Below are 16,251 nucleotides of genomic sequence, written 5' to 3'. Positions count from 1 at the left end.
CAAAAGGGAAGGTGGACTGTTGGTTTAATATCTCACCTGAAAGACAGCACTTCTGAGAGTGCAGCACTCCTTCTGTACTGCACCGGGATGCCAGCACAGATTATTTGGCATTTGAGCTGGAGTGCAACTTGAATCCATGAACTTCTGACTAAGAAGCAACAGGGAACCACAGTTGAGGAGAGGGAGGGAGTGAGTGAAAGTGCACAGGAAATGGGACACACCCAGTCACACCCTGTCACACCAAGGCAGGTGAATCACCTCAGCTGAGGAAGAAGGTGAGGCCACAGGAAAGTGGAGTATGAGCGGGTGAGAGCGAGGCTAAGGGCAGGAATTTTCCCACAAGCCTCCGGGCACTGCCATCAGGCTCAAACGTGGGTCAAGAGACCACACGGTGTGGGAAACAGTCACTCATCAGTGATTTTCTCCGAATTGGCCGATTAAATGGACAGAGGATGGGCCAATTAAGGATGTCAAGCGGGTACTCAAAGCTGGGGGGGGCGCAAACTTGAGGCGGCGGTGGGGTTATGGGTATGTGAGGGAGAGGGCGCCCAAACTGAAGCTGCCCTCTCTCCAACTTCCTTAAATTTAAAAATAAAACAATGGCCTCAGCAGCCTGGCAACCATAGTGGGCGGGGGTGGAGGGTACCCTTCCACAGGGCAGTCTATGGCTGCAGCTGAAGACCAGCAGCCGCAAGGGCATCCAAGCCTTCCTGGAGCACTATGGCCTCCCCAGTCTGCCGGCAGAGGCCACTTCAAGACAGCTGCCCTGTTCCCTGGCACCTCCAGGGACAATTCCCACCAGCCTCCAACAATAGGCCTTAGTAGGCCTTTAGTTGGGTGCACTGGCCACCCGCCACTCGCAGGCTAAGTAACCCTGCCACCCCCTACCCCTCATCCTGGGAAAATGGCTGAAGGGGAGGGTGGAGCCGGCATGAGAAATTCCCTATCCGTCCGTCTCCATTCGCACCCCCTGCCCAGTTCCCTAAAAGATCTGCCCAAAGAGACTGGGAGAGGGGCTGGGGTTCTTAAACAAAGCAGGATGGGTAGAAATGCACGTAGTTACGGAGTCGGTGGGCATGTAGCTGATCTCTGGAGAAAGCCCGCAGCTAGAGAGGGAAGTGTGGAAGGGACGAGACATTCCGATGAAGATCAGGGACACGTGGAAATTGGAAGCATAATGAGAAAGGAACCGATAAAAACTGAACAGGAGTACACTGTCCTGCTCGGGGCAAACCACACCCTGCCAGGAAAATAAAAGCAAACTCCAGTCTCTGGATTAACATCAGTAATGTGGGAGAAAATGTCTTCATGAATAAAGAGAATTTAGTTGTACTTAAAAAACAAACAGCTGCAGTCTGTTAACTTACTGACCAACTGCCTGCAGCACAACACAATGCAACTTCCTGCGGGCAAATCGTTCTCAGGCTTTGAGTTGTTTCTTATTGAAGATGCTCATGTCACTGGAGTTTAACAAGTTCTCTAAGACATAGTCCCCCACCACAGAAAGCATGGCAACATCAGATAGGACTCACCCCAACTCTGTTCAGCTGGCAGGCAGGTCCACTCAGTCCTGGGTTTCTGGCCTAGAAGCAGAGATCCAATCTCCCTCCTCCGCCCTATTACTGAGCCCATACAAAGTGCCTAGGTCGTGATGCAAGGTGGCACGAATCAGGCTGGTCAGTTTCGTGCTACCCAAATATTGAAGATTTTCTTTAACTGAAAGTTCTTCTCCACTACCCTGTCTCTGCACACACCAGTCGTTCCAGATCTTTTAGGAACACCCAGGTCTGGCTCCCATTGACTTACAGGAGGGCACAGTGCACGATGGTATTAACATGAGAGCTATTCAGAGCAGCCAGCTCAAGATCATTATCAAAACCGGGTTAGTTGCACTTGTATGCAAATCTGGGCATCTGTCCATCGCCACCTCTCTCTCTGCCCATCTCCACCTCTCTCTTTCTTTCTGTCAATCTCCGTCTCTCTCCCTTTCAGTCCATCTCAGTCTCTCTCTCTCTCTGTCCATTTTCGTATCTCTCTCTTTGTCCATCTCAGTCTCTCTCTCTCTCTATCTATCTCCACCTCTCTCTGTCCAACTCTGCCTCTCTCTCTCTCTGTCTTTCTCTATCTCTCTCTTTCTCCCTCTGTTCATCTCCGTCTCTCTCTCTCTGTCTGTCCATTTCCGTCTCTCTCTCTCTCTCTCTCTGTGTCCATCTCCACCTTTCTCTTTCTGTCTGTCCAGCTCCATCTCTCTCTCTGTCTGTCCATCTCCATCTCTCTCTCTCTCTGTCTGCCCATTTCCGTCTCTTTCTCTCTCTTTGTCACTTCCCAACTGACCATTTTCTCCTCTCATTGTTGCTCATTACAAGCTAAATTTACCCAATCACATCTTTAAATACTTTGCATTCTCCATACAACTTAGGGCGAATGCTGGCACTAGAGTGCTTTTTCTGATGGTATACTAATATCTAACTACCTGGATTCACAAGACAATGCCAAGTTTTGAACAAAAAATTGTGTTTGAGAAAATGCCGATTAAATATCATCATCTGTGATAAAAGCGATATCCAATAAAAACATATAGATGCACAGGCACACAGATAATATTCAGGGAGTACAGCGTGAAAACTAATGAAACTACAACATCAAAGAACTCCAAGTATTTAACAATACACAACAGTCCAACTACTCTAGTGCTGTGGTTCTTTGACTATATGGCTAGCTCGTGGATTGATAGAGGTATAGCCTTGCTTCTTTTGATGGGTTAATGGGCAAAATCACTGAACTGTGCAGGTTGGAAGGTCCCAGGTCCATGTTAAGTTATGGTCAGCATACTACAGTTTAATAGTGCCTCCAGATTAAGGAGAATTGTTCCCATGTTCCTGTAATCAAGGACTTTCTTGGGTCGGCGTCACATCAGTCAGTGTATTCACAAAAGGCCAAGTAAGACCTGCGTGACTGCGTGACTTAATTAAACTTCAAAAATAGAATTGAAACCCACCTCTGCACAATGTCTCATTTACAATCAATTAAGTACTTTCGCAATGTAAACACTGCTTTAATGTAGGAAGCGCTCACTGTCACAAATGAAGTAACCTAATAAGCTGTTTGTTTTTCAGTTTTGGTTGAAGGAGAAATGTTGGCCAGGACAACCTTCTCTTCCACTAGCATCATACGATCTTTAACCCACCTGAGGAGACAAACAAGGCCTAGGCTTGGCCTGGAGTCTCCAGCAAATGAAGATCAATCTCCAGGACACTGCTGTGTACAGTCCTGGAGAAAAATCATGAGGACATTAAAAAGTATTGTTTATTTTCTTTGAGCATTTTTCTTTGTAAAACCTGTCTGGCTGACAGCCAAACATTATCCAATTGGGTAATGAGTCTTCTTGCTTTCCAATTGGCGTAGGGAAGCAGTACATCAAAAGGATGGATGTGTTGGCCGACAAATGGCTGGAGCATGGGGGCAAGTCATTCGAGGAATACATTTAATCACAGTTGGCAACCCTAACAGGGCCTCAGTTTAACATCTCAGCCAGAAGGCAGCATCTCCAACAGCGCCGCATTCCCTCAGGACAGCACAGGGAATGCCAGTCTGGATTAGTACTCGAGTCTCATGGAGTGGGACTTGAACCAAACATCTTCTGACTCGGGCGAGCATACTGCCAGTGAGCCAAGCCTTGGGAGCCGCAGGGAGCAGCTTTACTCAATTTGTAAACCTGTCACGTGGTGGACTCTTTGGGACCAGTCAAGAGAAAAGGGAAATGTTTCCTTTTGAAATGTGAAAATATAAATTGTACCTGGCAATCAGGAAGTTCAGTTCATCTGCACATCCCTTGATCTTGCTCTGAGCATCCAAGTGAGTCAGTCCATCAGTAGCCTCCCCGTTAATGGACACGATCACATCCCCAACACAGAGTTTGGCAGCTTCAGCCTTGCTCCCTGGAGTTATCTGACAAAAGGAAGAGGATACTGTGACCACCAAACAATCAAAGGTTACATCGGCAACTTCTTTTTCTCCCACTTCCTAACTCTCCCCCTCACATCCCAACTGGTGGCTCAGTGGGTAGCAATCTCAGCTCGAATCAGACATCCATCCTCTCAGGTAGCTAGAGGAGACCTCAGGGCAATATTTTGAAGAGGAGGATGGAAGTTCTCCCCGGTGTCCTGGCCAATATTTATTCATCATCCAACATCATTGCGACAGGTCATTAACACATTGCTGTCTGTGGGATTTTGCTGTGCACACATTGGCTGCCGGGTTTCCTGCATCACCATGGTGACAAACTTCTTCTGCTTATGGAGCTCCAAAATTATTGACTTAACTGTAAAGCGTTCTGGTGCATTCTGAAGTCATGAATGGTGCTACAGGAATGCGAACCTTTCTGTCTAACCTCCTCCAATGTTCCTGACCATTCCATTGCTGGGATACAGTCCCACAGATAACAGGCACATTCTTGAATGTCACCCAAGAGGCCGTGCTTCCTGTGAGAGTCTCGAGAGTGAATGATAGCAGGCTATTCAATAGGGAGTCTCGAGTTGGAGGAATGTAGGGTTATTAGTATGTTTTAGGGCTGGAGGAAGTTACAGAGATAGGCATCATTCTTTAGTAAGTATAAAATTATTGTGTACTGAAGAGCTTGACAGGCACAACCCAAATTTGGAAGTATCTAACACAATTTTTTTCTCCCTCAAATACAGACACCAACCAGCTATCTTCCACAGTCTGAGCCGCCAAAGTACTGGGTATTTTCTGATCTTTTATTTCTGGTGGAGAGCCCCATCCATTCAAGAAAGAACTCACATATATGTAGCACTTTTTACAACCTCAGAATGTCCCAAAGCATTCCAAAGTCAATGAAGAATTTTTGAGTATAGTCACACACTGTTAAAGTAGAAAGAAAACGTGACAGACAACTTGTGCACAGCAAGGTCCCACAAACAGCAATGTGATAATGACCGGATAATCTGTGTTGAGGTGTAAACGTTTGGGCAGGACAAGAGTGAGAACTCTCCTGCTCCCCTTTGAAACAGTGACGTGGGACATTCTACATCCACCTGGGAGAGGGGACGGGGAGCTGGTGTTTGAAGATGGTATAACCAGGCACTGGATAACAGGACACACGAGCACAGCAGACAACATAGGTCATGAACAGTGAGGATGACCAGGCCATCCAAAGAAAGAAACTGAATAGAGCTTTTACTTCAAGATTTACAGAACTGGAATTCTGTGTCTCAGAAAACATATAGGTTGGGGGTGCTGGAATAAAGAGAGAAAGGAGTGTTGGGGAAAATGTGAATTATTTTTATTTATGGCTCTTCCAGTGTTGCTTGCACTCTGCTTTTGATTTTTCCCTGACTGTTTAATTTTTTTTTAAAAACCACTTCTGGTTTTTGTTCAAACAGCAATTCCTTGCTAAACATTATAGTTGCGTTCCTGAAAAGTGCAACTTTAAGTGAAACAACTTTAAGTGGATCAAAATTTCCCATTACAAACGATGTAAAAGCTGTAGTTAGGTATCTCATCAGAAAAGGCATTAAAACATCATACCCTGTAAGTTGAAATACTATACAGTCCTACAATTGTAAATGAAATAACTTTTAAGCTAAAATAAATTTTAAAAAATTATACTAACCCTTTCTACTTACCTCTCACTCAATACCTCTCCCACTCGCCGACTCTCTCCCACTAACCAAACCTCCCGCTCGCCATTTCCCTCTCTGGAACCTTTGCACTGGGTGAGAGGGAGGAAGCAAGCGAGGGATGTTGCGAAGGCGGAGGTGGGGGGTGTCGGCAGTGAGCTGGATGTTTGGGGAGGAAAGAGGTGAGCGGAAGGATCGGGGAGGGAATCAGGGAGCGAAAGGGACAGAGAGCAGGAGGGGCCAGCGAGAGGGAGAGAATTGGTGAGAGGAACAGAACCAGTAAGTGGGAGAGGCTGCACCAAATGGTGCCAAAGAAGCAACCTTACATCAGGCTCAATGCAAAACAACGCCAAAGCGGAAATCCGGATGCTAAATGTGCATACCGGCCTCATCATATCTGCAATGCTAATGCAGGATGCTGAGTGAGCCCACCTAAAAACCAGGGACTTACTGACATCCTAGTGGTGGAAGGATGCAATTACAGCATGACAAATTTATAGACAGTTTCCATTATAAACATGGGCTTAGATATTTATAATTCATTTGTAAAACTCCAGCCTTTTCCTTTTAGTCACACTTCACCTATAAGTATATCAATGGGAAGGGATAACCAGGGAAAGAGTATAGGGCCCATTAGGGACCAAGGGGGCAATCTATGGGTGAAGCCAGAGGACATCAGTAGAGTGTTGAACGAATACTTCACATCAGTCTTTACCCAAGAGAATGAAGATGAAGGTATGGAACTCGGGGAGAGAGACTGTGAGGTTCTTGAGCAAATTGATATAGGGAGTGACAAGGTATTGGAGGTGTTGGCAGGCTTAAAAGTGGACAAATCTCCAGGTCGGGATGATTTCTGTCCCAGATGCCGAGGGAGACAAGGGAGGAGATCGCAGGGGCTCTGATCCAAATTTTTAATTCCTCTCTGGCCACGGGGGAGGTGCCAGAGGACTAGAGAACAGCTAATATGGTTCCGCTATTTAAGAAGGGTTGTAGAGATAAACCAGGGAACTAAGGCCAGTGAGTCTCATGTCAGTTGTAGGGAAACTATTGGAGAAAATTCTGAAGGAGAGAATCTACCTCCACTTGGAGAGGCAAGGTTTGATCAGGATAGTCAGCATGGCTTTGTCAGAGGGAGGTCATGCCTAACAAATCTGATTGAATTTTTTGAGGAGGTGACCAGGTGTGTAGATGAGGGTAGTGCAGTTGATATAGCTTATATGGATTTCAGCAAAGCCTTTGACAAGGTCCCACATGGGAGACTTATAAAGAAGGCAAATGCACATGCGATACAGGATAATTTGATAAGGTGGATTCAAAATTGGCTTAGTTGTAGGAGACAGAGGGTGATGACAGGAGGCTGCTTTAGTGACTAGAAGCCAGTGTCCAGTGGCGTACCACAGGGATCTGTGCTGGGTCCCCTATTATTTGTCATTTATATAAACGACATAGATGACTATGTGGGGGTTAGGATTAGTAAGTTTGCAGATGACACAAAGATTGGCCGGGTGGTTAACAATGAGGTTGAATGTCTTGGGCTACAGGAAGATATAGACGGGATGGTCAAATAGGCAGATAAATGACAGATGGAATCTAACCCTGAAAAGTGTGAGGTGATACATTTTGGTAGGAATAATTTGACAAGGAAGTATTCAATGAATGGCCTGACACTAGGAAGTTCTGAGGAACACGTGTATGTCCATAGATCTCTGAAGGCGGAGGGGCATGTTAGTGGGGTGGTGAAAAAGGCATACGGGACACTTGCCTTTATCAATCGAGCCATAGAATACAGAAGTGGGGAGGTCATGTTGGAGTTGTATAGAACCTTGGTGAGGCCACATCTGGAGTACTGTGTGCAGTCCTGGTCACCACATTATAGGAAGGATGTGATTACACTGGAGGGAGTGCAGAGGAGATTCACCTGGGATGAAACATTTAAGTTATGAAGAGAGGTTGGAGAGACTTGGGTTGTTTTTGTTGGAGCAGAGAAGACTGAGAGGCGACCTGATCGAGGTGTACAAGATTGTGAGGGGCATGGACAGGGTGGATAGGGAGCAGCTGTTCCCCTTAGTTAAGGGTCAGTCACAAGGGGGCATAAGTTCAAGGTGAGGGGCAGGAAGTTTAGGGGGGATGTGAGGAAAAACTTTTTTACCCAGAGGGTGGTGACGGTCTGGAATGCGCTGCCTGGGAGGGTGGTGGAGGCGGGTTACCTCACATCCTTTAAAAAGTACCTGGATGAGCACTTGGCACATCATAACATTCAAGGCTATGGGCCAAGTGCTGGTAAATGGGATTAGGTAGGTAGGTCAGGTGTTTCTCACGTGTAGGTACAGACTCGATGGGCTGAAGGGCCTCTTCTGCACTGTGTGATTCTGTGATTCTGTTACATGTGGTTTGAATTCAGTGTGAAAACTGACTGGAGACTAACATCTAATTAAATATTTACACTCTATCACAGTACACATACATCCAGTTTACACCAATATTTTACATTACATATCAAGTGTAAAAAACTTTCTGCACTTCAGATAGAAACAAACTTCAAAAAAGGTCAAACACTTAACGCTTACGCATTCTCTCTCATACACACACTCTCCCAACTATGGAGCCTCTGTGAAAAATGGATTTGTTCATTTCAGTGTCCAATTTTTACCAAATATGTTTGAATAAATAGCATGAGTTCCTTCTCTAGTTAAATTAGCAGGTCTAGGGAGGGAAGAGTGAACTCCCTAAATGGCTCCATTTGTTAATGCACTTTACTTCTTGTCATGATACTGGGCCTCACAAAGCCAGGCACAAAATCACCAGTGAGGAGCACCATTGTGGTTCCAGCTGCTGACTACAATCCACTGACTTCGACTGCTAAGCGGTTAACAACATTTGTGGAAACAGCAACAGTTTGAAAACAAAGTCACTGATTCAATCTTCAGTTTGCATTAATTGGTTGATTTCAGTGAAGACATCAGTCAGAGCGCCTGAAAAGGAGAGATTTAGGCAGCATCAACATTGCCTTGTCAGTGTCCCTTTTCCAAAGGAGAGGGGGAAATACTCAGCCGGGTTCACACCCTTGATGTTCACTTTGCAATCCCGATTGGGAAGTCTGAACATTGGGTGACAACAGGATCAGGCTTGGCTGTGCCCCTTGCCACGTCTGAACAGTCATTTACACTCACTTGCCAGGTTTGTCCATGAACTATGTTGAATTGGAGAAGGTGCTGTGAGCTCCAAGGAACCATATACACCAAAAGGGTGAAAAATTTGGGGGAACTCAGGGAGAGGGGAAGAAGAATGACCCTGCCCACAGCTTTTGAGGCAGCTGAGCACGCCACCCTCCTCCAACATCTCTCCACTGCTGTCCAACTGGGTGAGTCTGCTCTCACATGCTGATCTATCCAGTGACAGCCAGAGACTCACCTGCAATAGTTTCTCTTCCTGTTCCTGCATCATTTCCTCTACAGTCCCCCGAGGATCTATCCTTGAACCCCTCTTGTTTCTCATCTATATGCTGCCCCTCAGCAACATCATCCACATGTACCCCAATGACCCTCAGCTCCACCACACTGCCATCTCTCTCAACCTCCCACTATCTCTGATTTGTCACACAGCTTGTCTGGCATCCAGTCCTGAGTGGGCAGAGATTTCCTCCACACACTCTCTTTGATCTCCCTCCACCACAGACTGTTCCCTAGACAGCAACTCCATCCCTCTTTCTGCTAACTGTTTGAGGCTGAACTAGACCATTTGCAACCTTGGTATCATGTTTGACCCCAATATGCACTTCTGATCACGTATCCGCTACATCACCAAGACCACAGGCTTTCATCTCTACAGCATTTCCCAACACCACCCCTGCTTCTGAAACCCTCATCCATGCGTTCATTAATTCTAGATTTGACTATTCTAATGCTCATCTGGCCAGTCTCCCATTTTCCACCCACCAGAACTTGAGCTTATCTAAAACCCTACTGGCTCAAACCCTACCTCACACCAAGTCCCATTCACTCATCAAGCATTTACATGTGGACCTATATTAGCTCTCCATCCAGCAACACCTCGATTTCAAAATTCTCATTCTGACTTTTAAATCCCTCCACGGCATCGCCCTTCCCTATCTCTGTGACGTCCTCCAGCCTATAAGTCTCCAAGATATCTGCGCTCCTCTAATTCCGGCCTGTTAAGCATTTCCAATTTTAATTACTCCACCATTGGTGGCCATACTGTCAGCTGCCTAGACCCTAAACTCTATTTCCTCCATAAACTTTGCTGCCTCTCTATCTCTCTTTCTTCCTTTAAGTCGCTCCTTAACATTTACCCCTTTGATCAATCTTTTAGTTGCATTCACCATGGCAACGCCTTTACCAATCAAGGGTCCACTTGCCAACCAATCAACAGTGTCTTCTCCTGCAGTATAAATTGTTGTTCCCTTTACAATTTGGTATTCTTGCAAATTGTCCTGATGAGTGAAAGATGAAAAGCTTCCAAAGCGTGTCTCTTATTTCAGCAATACTCAAACCTTTAAGTTATCTATCCCAACATCTCTTTATTAGGCTCAGTGGCAAATTTTGCTTGTTAATGCTCCTATTAAGTGCCTCGGGACATTTTACAACATTAGAGGTGCTATTTACACACAAGCCATTGTTGCTGAGACAGAAAATTTCTTAAAATGGTGAAATAGGCCAACGAAAGTGTTAATTCCACCATGTAAGATACATCCATAGCAAAATTCCAAATAAAGTCTGAATTAAAATCAAAATAGTTTACCGACGTCAAGATATTAAATGGCATTGATGTTTCAACAGGATATCCGATACGTCCATAAGGAAGAAAATGGATTAGGAGGATATGTTGATACTGAGAGACGGAGTAAATAGAACAGCAGGAAGCTCATAAGAAGCATAAACACTGACATAAACACTGACATAAACTGGTTTAATCAAACAGCTTGTTTCTGTGCTGTGAATCCTATGCAAAAGACAGATACCACTAACAAAACTTGCAAAGATAAATAAAATCCAGGGTCCAAGTCAAATTCTTTTGCCAAATACATGATTTTGAAATCTTGGCCAACTTGTGGACTTTGGGTTTATATCAAACTGGCAGTTAAGAAGAAATATTGCAGCTTCTAAGAATAATTATATATCTGTCCGACATAAAATTGGGCTAATTACTGACGCAAATACCACTGAAGGAAGTCAGGGTTTAGAAGAGAGCAGCAATGGTTCATGCAGCTTTAAGGCACTTATGCTAAAAGACCAGGAAGCAAGTCAGGCTTGAAACTCAATCCTGAGCAATGCTCTCTAATCGATGCATGCCTCAGATATGTTCAGTGTGTGTGTTTATCAGGTGCGAGCAGGATCAGACCCTGGATTATAGCAGGGTAAGAGGCAAAAACTGAATAAATGAGGAAGGGTTGAGGTCTGTAGCACATTTCACCGAGGATAAAGTAGAAGAGGGAAATGATGCATTGGTAAGTAGTGAAGGGACAATGCAAAGTTTGCATTTTGAAGGCCTGAAGATTGGAGAGAGCGGGAAGGGCTAAAGGGGGTGAAGTATTATAAGTTTTTGAAGTCTTGGTTAAGAAGTCAATGAGACAGCAAACTACTGGATGGGGTTCCGAGCAGGTGAAGAAAGGAAGAAGAGTGTGGATGATTACAGCTTAGCAGACTGAGAAATCATCACTGGAGAATGGTTCTGCTTGTATTAATAAATAAAAACACACACAAGGTTCTTCGGGGTGGGTAGCAGGAGTCGGGAAAATTCCCGGCTTTGCGTGCCCGCCTTGGGAGAAAGTGCCCGCAAAGACAGGATCTTCATTGCTGGGGGGGAAGCCTGCAGTCGGGCCAGCTGACCTGAGCGAGAGTTCGGAGGCAGCCACAGGGGCTGATAGGTGCTGAGGTGGCCTGCTTTAAAAAGGCCTGTCTCAGTGCCGTCCCAGTTATAAAGAAAAAGTAAGGCTCTCTAGTCCTCACCCCTCACACCCCCAACACACTCCCCATGTCTCATCCATGCCACCTTAAGCCGCCCCCACCCCCCCCCCACCCACCAACCCAGCCAAGGCCTCTCATGCTCCATGCTTTGTTATGCCCTTTTACCCAACCCCATGGCCCCTCAAGCCCTCATGCCAAGTTATGCCTCTCCACCCACCCTCCATGTTCCCTCATACCCCCATGCCGACCTATGCCCCTCCACCCACTCACCCCTATTGCTCCTCATGCCAAGGTGTGGCATTTTCATGCCTGTTCACTCACTATACAGTGTATGGAACCAATGAACCCTATAGTGACAAGTAAAAGCTTTAAAACAAAGTCATTCATTCATGCCTTACCAATACACTTTAAAAAAAAATATCATTTTACTACAGGGCAGTAAAAGTGTCAACCATCCAGACCCTTTAAAGTATCAAGAGCAGAAACTGCAAGCACTTCAAACCTCTTAACCTTGTGTAAATAAGCATTGGGCAATTGGCCAAGAGATAAGAGAGCCAACGTTGTCAGTAAGCACGTTTTCCCTGGGGCTCCGGTGTTTCAAAGCCTGATGGAAGTTTGTGCACTCAGCTATGAATACATAATGAGGCTTGGCTGAGAGCTCAGAAATATATTAGCCTATTGAAAAAAGCTTTTCTTTTGACACATCCTATTGTCACTATAGGGTTCATTGGTTCTGAACAGTGTATAGTGGGTCAACGGGCATGGAGGTGCAACAGCTTGGCATAAGGGGTCATGAGGGGTGTGTGAAGGGGCATAGGGGACATTAAGAGGATCTTTTGAGCTTACCTTTCAAAAGTTTCAATCATGCAGATTATTATATTAAAAAACTGGCCTGACTCCTTGAAAATTGGGCAGGAGAAAGACGTGCCCATCCCCAGCACAGAGTCAGCCAGGTCAGGAGTGCCTGCTTTTGATCCAAACAAGCACCCTTAAAAAGCCCTGGCAAAAATGGCAAAGTCCAAAAATGGGGTAGGGAAATCCAGAATTGGGACTCGCCCATTTTTAAAGGGCCCCGAGCCATCCCGACTCACTAAAAATCCAGCCCAAGGAATCAGGGGCTGAAGAGAAAACCAGAGGCACAAGATTCTAGGGGTAAATAAAGAATTGCCCATCAGACAATAAGGCTGCAAGAATTGATCCATGAGCCTGCACCCGAATGCAGTGTCCACGGCTTCGATTGTATGACCAATAAGAATGATAGAGGCCTAAAGCACAGAAGGAAGCCATTCAGCCCCTTGTTCCTGGTTGTGCTGGTTCTTTGAAAGTTGCGTACCGTCTCCAATTTCTTTACATCTTCCCTGAAGTGTGGTGCCCAGAATTGTCCACAATTCTCCAGCTGAGGCCACAAAATTCCAGCATGATCTCTCTGCTTTGATATTCTATTCTTCTATTTATAAACCCAAGTGAGCCATGTGCATTTTAACTATCTTATCAGCTAATCGTGGCACCTTTAAGAATTTGTGTATATGAACACCAAGGCCTCTCTGCCTGTTCGCACTTTTCAAAATTGCTCCATTTATTGTATACTCTACTGCCTTTCCATATTAATCCTCCCAAAGCACATCACTTCACACTTCTCCGCACTGAACTCCATCTGCCATAGTCCTGCCGATTTCACCATCTCGTTTATATCATCCTGAAGTCTACAACTAATCACTATTTACTAAGATGCCCATTTTCATACCAACTGCAACCTCTATAATGTTGCTACCCACCCCTGAGGCCAGATTGATCATAAAAATTGGGCAGAATCTTCGGCTCGGTGAGCGGGGGTGGGGCCCTCTCGCCGAGGTATAAAATGATGCAGGGTGGTGTTGGGTATGCATCCCAATGTCACCGCGCGTCATTTAGATTTTCAGTTCGGCGGGCACACAGCCAAGTCGGCTGCACACCCGCCAAATGTCAAAGGCCTATTTAGGCCATTTAAAAAGCCACTTAAGCAATTACCTGAGCTGCCCATCCAACCTTCAGGTTGTGGGGCAAGCGAAGAGCCCAGGCGGCCTTTGCATTTTTCATGGAACCTCATCCACGGACGGGATGAGGTTTCATGAATGATTTTAAGTTTTCACAAAAATTATTAAAATTAATGCACGTGTCCCAGCTCATGTGACAGTTTCACATGAGGGGACATGTCATGAAAAATTTTTCACCACTTTATTAAACTGTTCAACCTTAAAACTTATCTCCTTGAGGTACCTCGGTGCCTCAGGGAGATTTCTGTGTTCTTTTGCGCGCATGCGTGTAAGAGCACACTCCCAACTCAGGCAACCCCCCCTAACCCGCACAGGGAGCGCCACAGTGCTTCCGGACACGCGTCACGCTGGGCGGGTCTTAGTTGGCCCGCCCGAGTAAAATGGCGGCGCGGACCTGATCTGGGGCATTGATCAGGCCCACCCACGCCCACTCTCACACCGCCCGCCCAACAGGCAGAAAATTCTGGCCATTGAAGAGTATGGAGTCAAAATTGACCCTGGAAACACCACTGCAAACCATCCCCTCTTCCCCCGTCTGAAAAACATCCATCCACCAACAGCCTTTGCGCTTCCTGTTACTGAGCTAACTCCGCATCCGTGACATCCACTTTCCCTTTAATTCCATGTGTTCCCATTTTCTTAATAAGCTTCCTGTGCAGCATTTTGTCAAATGCCTTCTGCAGTCCATAGACACAACATCCACTGCACCACCTTGTTCAAGCTTCTCTGTACCTAAAAGAATTCAATCAAGTTAGTCAAACACAACAGCTCCCTGCTATTCTCCACTGTTTCCCTACCACCATGCCCCCACCTCACCCCCTCAAACCCACCTCCCAGCCTGACACCACAGAACCAGGAAAGTCCTGTTTTATTTAATGCTGCCTTTTAATCCTCTCTTGTAATCTTTGTTGGGTTCCAATGACTTGAGAATAACTCCAACACCATACATTCAAAACTTAATCCTTATTTCTATTTTTAAAGATGAACTTTTTTGCTGAACTAAAAAGATAGCTGCTACAAGTCACCTGATCACAGGTTCTGCCCTTTGTCTGGGATCTATCCCCAGAAGTTACAAGGACAAATGAAGTCTTTGCTCAGCTTCTAGAATCTCACACCTCATTGTACAGACCCCTTGTAATCACAAAAGGCCAGGAGTCAGGCACATTGATATGGCTACTGAGCTGCTAATAGACTCACCTGGACTCTCCAGACCCACTTCAAAGGGAATGACAGGGATGTCATTTGCATTCGATAAGCTCACCCTGCTAGTGGACTCAGTGGGTCTGCTTAGACAATGACTTCCCAACATCAGACCCTCAGCATAGATGGTATCTCTTTCAACAGTTAATGACAGGGATATTATCAGCCCTGAAATCAAAGCCAATTCGAGACACTGGATAAACACCCCTTTTTGGAGTCACTATGGAGAAGGAAGGTCACTTGATGCAAGTGAAATCCCTATATGCCTTTGAGAACTGAAAAATAGTCAGTTTGCTGTTTTAACATCCATCTGGTGGGCCACCAAGTAGCAGGCCCCTCCAGGCAGAACAACAGCCTGTACCTCGAAACCTGTCTCTGCTGGAAGATTTCAAAACAGAACTGACCCAAGCTCTGCATATCCACTTCATCTGGTGGTCAGCACCAACTGACAAGCGAATACCACAACCCTGGTCTTCGGCCAGCCGGACTCGAACATCTACGTGAAAGAATTCCTCATTGGACTCTGGCTTTGGACTCTGGAAATCACGTGAACTAATATTCGTTTCAGTGGTTCTTGCACAGTGAAATTTGTTTTCTCTATTCCCACCCCCCCCACCACCAATAACTCTGTGTGTGTGCATGCGTGCGCCTGTATGCGTGTGTGTGTGTGGGGTGGGACGTTGTCAACACTCCCTGACTGGGTTTTTGAACGTGAAACAAGCTTAACCTTCTGAGTTAATGCTAACTCAAGTTAGCCGTAGATTATTAATAAATTGGGTCACAGCACCGCATGTTTTCAAAAACAAATAAAATTCAAAACGCCTTCTGCTTAGAGACAGGTTGTGGGAGGAATTAGGTACAGTTTGCCTGTCTCTCTCCTGTTGTAACATTTTTCTTTGCCTCTGCACTAACCTTTTTTTTCCAATTCTCTCCTATACTTTCCATACTCTTCCAGATAATTAACTGAATCTGCTTCTGATAGTTGTCATAAGCCTCCTTTTCCTATTTTAACTTTTTATTTCCTTTGTTACTCAGAGTGCATTTGGTTGCTCCAGGTCCATTTCCGTGCAAGGAGATATAACCAGGTTGTATCTGAACTCTCTCTTCCCCGAATGTCCTTTCACCACTTTACCCTCTAATTACCTTTTCTAACCTACCTGTTGCTGTATCCCTTCCCGAATCACTGAAATTAGCCTCTCCCCAGTTGGGAGCATTTTTCCTTTTGATATTTTCTGGTCTCTTTCCATAATTATTCTACGCCAAAGCACATGGTGGGCGCCGTTACCAAGATGATCTCACACCCTCCACTTGCCCTACTTCAAGAGTTGTCGAGGATAAAGCATTCTTGCCTGTTGGAGCTCTTAAAGGGCAGGTTTAAACAGAAGAAGGCGCGGCAATGCTTGCTTCAGATCAGAGAATGTTCAAAGGTGCCTTGGGGTGCTTGTTTTGAGCAAA

The 16,251-nt window shown here is 45.6% G+C and overlaps 1 protein-coding gene across 2 annotated transcripts in view; it reads right to left on the bottom strand.

The window, feature by feature from the left end:
- Nucleotides 1–16,251, bottom strand: part of pdlim1 (PDZ and LIM domain 1 (elfin)) — a 114,479-nt gene that overhangs the window by 54,433 nt on the left and 43,795 nt on the right. For both annotated transcript variants that reach the window (XM_078530605.1, XM_078530604.1), the window contains exon 2: nt 3,797–3,948. In XM_078530605.1, coding sequence (XP_078386731.1) covers nt 3,797–3,948 — 152 coding nt within the window. The remainder of the gene's footprint in view (nt 1–3,796; nt 3,949–16,251) is intronic.

This window comes from Cetorhinus maximus, chromosome 27 (assembly GCF_964194155.1).
Source record: "Cetorhinus maximus chromosome 27, sCetMax3.hap1.1, whole genome shotgun sequence".
In the NCBI taxonomy this organism is placed as follows: Eukaryota; Metazoa; Chordata; class Chondrichthyes; order Lamniformes; family Cetorhinidae; genus Cetorhinus; species Cetorhinus maximus.
Note: the sequence above shows the minus strand (reverse complement) of the source record. Positions and strands in the feature narration are given on the sequence as shown.